The sequence below is a fragment of the Emydura macquarii genome, unplaced genomic scaffold (genome assembly GCF_026122565.2).
Source record: "Emydura macquarii macquarii isolate MOO-44397 ecotype Brisbane River unplaced genomic scaffold, CSIRO-AGI_Emac_v2 contig_1669, whole genome shotgun sequence".
NCBI lineage: Eukaryota > Metazoa > Chordata > Testudines > Chelidae > Emydura > Emydura macquarii.
This window is the reverse complement of record NW_027131806.1, coordinates 1-6,046: the sequence shown is the minus strand read 5'-3', so window position 1 is coordinate 6,046 and position 6,046 is coordinate 1. Positions and strand designations below refer to the sequence as shown.

The following is a 6,046-nucleotide window of genomic DNA, read 5'->3' as shown; positions in this document are numbered from 1 at the left end:
AAAACAAAGGACTCTGGGAGTGGGAGAAACTAAATTTTACTTTATTATTTCAAAGGACGAACAAACACAGACTCCTTTCCCCACCTCCAACCCAGCACATTGCTGCATCCAACTCCTGAATGCACCTGCAACAGCACAACCTTTAGAAATGAGTAGTAAAAGTGCAGAGACTCAGGAGAGATGCTGGGAACCAGTCACAAAAGCAAACATTCTGAGGGCAGGAAATCCAAAAAGCTCAGGTTAGAGCTGTGACATTCCCCAGGGTACAAATTAGACTGTTGAACCACTTTACTCTCCAGCCCAGGGTGACTTTTACACTGCTTTGTGATGGACAGCAGTATTTCCAGGCTCTGCTCAGACACAGCCACTAGCCTGCAAAGTCACACTCAGTTAAGTTATATAAATGCTTCCCCAGCCATCCATGAATTATATACAGAGTGACACCCGCAATTTCTTAGTCCCAGCCTTGTCCCCACAGAATGTCTCCTACACTGCTCAGGGCCCCCTTAAACGGTGTAGGTTCATTAATAATCCATCATTCTGATGAAAGGGATGATCATATGCAGCCTTGTTGTCTCAAATGGAGTCTCCCAAAGCACTCAATCCAAAACACACTGGTTTAGATAAAAGAATAAAGCAAGCTCAGTAACTAGAAAAGGACAGATTTTAAGCGATTTCAAGCAATAAGCATAAAAGTCAGATTTGGTTACGAAAGAAATAGAAAGTTAAAAACACATGCTAAAATCTAATCTTTATGCAGGCTAGTAGGTTTAGAAGCAAAAGGATTTATCTCACCCAAAGCTTTCAGCAGTTCATCTAACTGGAAAATCTTCCAGCTAGGATCACTGGAAAAGTCTTTGCTGGGTCATGGCATCAGGCAACTCCATGGTATAGATGAGCTCCAAACCGTCCTTCAGATGAATTATTAATTTCTTTGTTTATTCCCTTCTTCCACTTGATGGATGGCCAGTTAAACAGAGAATAGTTTTCTAACACCTAGGGTCAGTCCTTTGTCATCTCTGAGGAGTTAGTCTGTGATTCTTCCCCACAATTATGACATATTTCAGTAACAAACAGGGTTACCATAGGTCCAGGTTTTCCTGGATAGAGCCTTTTTTTTTTGAGCTTGCTTTCTCTGTCCAAGCAGGGTTTTAAAATAACAGCAAATATCAGGGGTTTTTGCAGAGCAGACAAGCTGAAGCTCAGAAAGAGCCCCCATTGATCCTGATTGGCCCTTCCCCTGTGTCTGCAGCTGATTGGTCTGTTTGCCTGCAAGTGGCAGCTGGCGGATCCTGCCTAACCAGGCCCTGGCTTCCAGCCTGGAGAGGAGGTTCCGCCGGGAGGTGCTGTCTGATGGCTGTTGCTGCGTCCTGGGCTTTTGCCAGCTGCCTTGTCACGGTGACAATGCCCCCCCCCCCCCCCTGCGGTGAGTAGGCCTACCAAAGGTACCTCCTCCAGCACCCCCAAATGCCCCCCCAGTTTCCCCTTAGTTCCCCAAACTATACCCACCCAGTTCCCCTTTTTCCTCTCCCTTCCCCAGCATCCTCTTTTTGGGAACCCAAGTAACAAACTAAGATAACCCTAATAACAAAGATACAGTGAAATCTCATAATTCTACATGCAGTGGTGTTACACACATTTCAACGGCACAATATTCAGCAGATCATGAGTTTTCAAAGGATACCTCACAAGGCAAACTTTGTACACAATATATATAACCATGTAAAAGTGGGGAACATGGGGTACAGCGTTCCACAAGAGGGATGAGTGTGGGGTGAGTGGGGCAAAGGAGTCTCTGTCATCCCCAACACAGGACGATGGGGAAGGGGTGACAGGTTCCTCAACTCCCTCTGGCCTCAATGATGTGAGTTGGTCAGGCTTCAAGGCTGGCCAAGTCTGTTGACATCTCCGGCTCCATTCTGACCTGTGTCCAACCTCATCATCTCAGGAATGAGGAGCTGTGGTCCCCATCATTCTTCTTGGCATGTCATTCATAGCCCTTTAGATTTTAGGGGCAACTTCACAAGACACTCATAGGCCGTTTCTAGACTCTCTCTGGCTCTGATGCAGCGAGTTCACAGTTCTCAGCCTCAGCTGTCTGCCTCTAAGGAGCAAATCCATCAGTTTCCCAGCTCTGTTCCCCCCACCCTCTTCCTCTCTTGACTATATCTCACATCACTGTGGACAGCAGGCAATAATTTCATTCCCCATTTCAATCTCTGCCTCTTGGAGTATGAATCTTGCACTCACCATCAGCGTTTGTGCTGATAGATATTGATAATTGTCATTATTCAAGCCACACAAAAAAAATCTCATGACAAAGGGTTAGATAAAGGTTAAAATAAAATTAAAAAAAAAAAAAAGACTATTCTGGTAAATGATCATCCGTCTCGTGAATCCTCAATAAATCTAAGCCACATCCAGTCAAACTAAACTAATTTCACAATATGTGAGCAAACGGCCTTCACAAAGAAAGAAAAACTCACAATGCAAGGTGGGCTTCAAATGCTTTCACATTCATAAAGTAAAATCTCAGAGAATCTTTTAAGACTTAAAATCACCAAAATACATGAACCCATTTTCTTATGAAGTGGCTAAACCTGGTTTACTTCTCACCTTGTTATTTGGTTGTATTAGTTACAAAAGTTTTAGCATCATAATAATAAAAGAAAGAGGAAGAAAGAGCAAGGAAGAACTTCCCATCTACAAATGATCTGGACTAGCCGAGAAACAGACTGGAAGCAATTTCGCCAATAGATGGAAATAGGGTGGATCTGAGAGGTCAAACTCTGCTTTGAGGTTCACTGAGATTTCCCTGCTCACTCCCCAGGTCTGTCACACTTTCTTCTCCAGTCCTCAGGAGTCAGACTTAGGGTTGTAGAAATCAAAACTCTAATTCCTAAGCAACGACGCTGGGATAAATGACACTTTGGGAGGTGGAAGGGTAGAATGGATACAGGATAAAACTCTCCATTGCTGTTAGAGAGGTCACTGTGTCAAGAGCAGAGCGTGATGGGAAAGAGGGAATCCCTCAGACTCGCCCCACTGCCCTCAAATAGCACAGAACTTAAAACACCCCATTTTACTATAACCCTGCTACCATTTCTTTTAGCATCTAGTTAATTCTGGTCCACAAGGGAGAAAATCTACAATCAATACATGCTTTTCAGCATGGCCTGGAGTAATGTGAGACTATCTGGGAATGAGACAATAAAGCCCCAAAGGGGGAACTCAGGCACTAGCAATCACTCTCCTAATGGGGGATGGGATCAGCACAAAGATGCTCAGGTTTACACTAGGAAATCTGCTGGAGGGTCATAGAGATGTGCTGGTTAATCCCGACCACATTTCCTACCACAAAGGCCCTGTGGGAATCAGCCCCTCTCAGTGGTGCTCTCTGAATGCAGAGGGGGCAGGGAGAAGGGGCAGAGGGGGTGAGTGATAAGAGGCAGCATCTCTGTACCCCTGTGCTCTCCCTCTCCTCTTATCCCATGATCCCAATAGCCCCAGCACCCATCTCCCTCTGCTTCCTAGTTCCTGCAGTCCCAACCAGTCAATCCCGTGTCCTCCCAAACCCATCCTTCTGGTCCCTAATATTTGATTCCCAGAACCTAGCGCCCTGGGGGATTTGGGGAGGGGAGGAGTTACCAGGTTTCAGAGACATTCTGCTTTCACAAAACAGCTCCAAGCAATCAGGGTAGCCCAGCCCATGGGCTGATGGGAGATGGGGAAAGGGGTCTAGAGGGAAGGTGGGGCCTGGCCCAAGTCTCCTTCTCCTTATCTCCATGGAAGGGGGAACACGTCTGGGAAGGGAGACAAGGGAACTTGAGCCATGCAGAGGGAGCCGCTGGAGGAGTTTTTCTTTTCCTTCCTCCATCTGTGGCCCATCAGCTCAGCAGCCAGGGCTGCAGCAGGGAGGAGGGGCTGATTGGGGTTTCTCCTCCTCTGCCTGGGGTCACCAATTGAAGCTACCCCCACATTCAAGGTCTCTCTGTCATGTGATTCACTGATGTGCCAACTCAGAGAGAATCTTTCCCGGCAGCCAGGCTATTCCTAGGGGTTCTCACCCTCATGGATTCTCAGATGTTTGGTAAGGTACAAGCTCTTAGTGAAGCTTTTCCCACAGTCAGGGCATTGATGGGGTTTGTTGCCTGTGTGGATTTTCTGATGTCTAATAAGGTATGAGCGCAGAACAAAACTTTTCCCACACTCCAGGCATTTATACGGTCTCTCTCCCGTGTGGAGTCTCCCATGTTTAGTGAGGTATGAACTGTCGATAAAACTTTTCCCGCACTCGAGACATTTATAGGGTCTTTCTCCTGTGTGGATTCGCCCATGTTTAATAAGGGATGAACTTTCAATAAAACTTTTCCCACACTCAAGGCATTTATAGCGTCTGTCTCCTGTGTGCAGCCTCTGATGTGTTATAAGGAGAGACTTCTTACTAAAACTTTTCCCACATTCAAGGCATTTATAGGGTTTCTCTCCTGTGTGCACTCTCTGGTGTATAATAAGGTGTGACTTTTCCGTGAAGGTTTTCCCACAGTCCAAGCATTTATGGGGTCTCTCGCCAGTGTGGATTCTCTGATGACTAATAAGTTTTGCTCTGTCAATGAAGCTTTTCCCACACTCAGGGCATTTATAAGGTTTCTCGCCTGTGTGGATTCTCTGATGCTTAATAAGGTGTGAGCACCGCATGAAACATTTCCCACACTCAAGGCATTTATAGGGTTTCTCACCTGTGTGCGTTCTCTGATGGTTAAGAAGGTGTGAGCCCTGACTGAAACTTTTCCCACACTCAAGGCATTTATAGGGTCTCTCTCCTGCATGGTTTCTCTCATGGTTAATAAGATCTGAGCTCCGACTGAAAGTTTTCCCACAATCTAAGCATTTATGGGGTTTCTCTCCTGTGCGGGTTTTCTCTCCTGTGTGGGTTTTCTGATGTGCATTAAGGGTTGATTTCAAACTGAAACTTTTCCCACACTCAAGGCATTTATAGGGTTTTAGGCCTGTCTTCAGTCTCTGATGTGTAACAAGGTTTGAGTGTTGAATGAAACTTTTCCCACACTCAAGACATGTATATGGTCTCTCTCCTGTGTGGATTCTCCCATGTTTAGTAAGGTATGAACTCCGACTGAAAGTTTTCCCACACTCCAGGCATTTATAGGGTTTCTCTCCAGTGTGGGTTCTCTGATGTAAATTAAGTGCTGCTTTCACACTGAAAGTTTTCCCACACTCCAGGCATTTATAGGGTCTTTCTCCTGTGTGGATTCGTCCATGCTTAGTAAGGGATGAATTGTCTCTAAAACTTTTCCCACACTCCAGGCATTTATAGGGTCTCTCTCCTGTGTGAATTATCTGGTGCTTAATAAGGTATGACTTGTATCTGAAACTTTTCCCACAGTCCAAGCATTTATGGGGTTTCTCTTCATTGTGACTTGTCTGCTGAGCTGCGCTTTCCTTGGGATTCTGGAATCCTCTACCACACTGAATGGATTCATCCAGGTTCTTCCTTGGATAGTTTTCTGGCTGTGTCTCTGAGCTGTGTCGATTTCCGCAGGTTTTTTCCTCTTTCAAGCACTGGGAAAAATTCCCTTCAGCTCTTCTCAAAAACGTCTCCTGTGATTCCACTTTCCCAGGACCTTCTTGCTGTTGATTCTCCTGCTTCTTCTCATTCTCTGTCCTATCTCCTGCTGGGGGAGAGAGAGAATCCAGACAGAAGTCATTGCCTGTGCCAGGGAGACAGAGGAATAGCAAATACCAAAAACACAACATCATAACTGTTGCAGAATTGGATTCTGCCTCCACATCCATTCCAAACGCTCCCAGGGAAGTAAAGTTAGGGAGGAAATTCCTAACAGCTAACAGGATGGGTAGGAAGTCATGACTGATATTTGCCTTGATGATACGACACGTGTTGACTGCAGCCCTGACCTGGGTGAGATGGGGCAGAACTGAGAGTGCTCACTCATGGCACGCTTCAGGGGTCCCAGCTTTTTCCTTCACTCGCCAAATGGTTTCTATGTCAGTTTCCCAGATTCCTCAC

General features: G+C 45.8%; 1 protein-coding gene across 1 annotated transcript; it reads right to left on the bottom strand.

Annotated features, from left to right (window-relative positions):
* Positions 1-1,877: 1,877 nt before the first annotated feature.
* LOC137158400 (zinc finger protein 420-like) lies at positions 1,878-5,693 on the bottom strand (the record flags this gene model as incomplete). The annotated part of the gene is made up of 1 exon (XM_067556153.1): positions 1,878-5,693. A coding segment is annotated over one exon (1,640 nt), but the record flags the coding sequence as incomplete, so codon positions are not given.
* Positions 5,694-6,046: the final 353 nt, after the last annotated feature.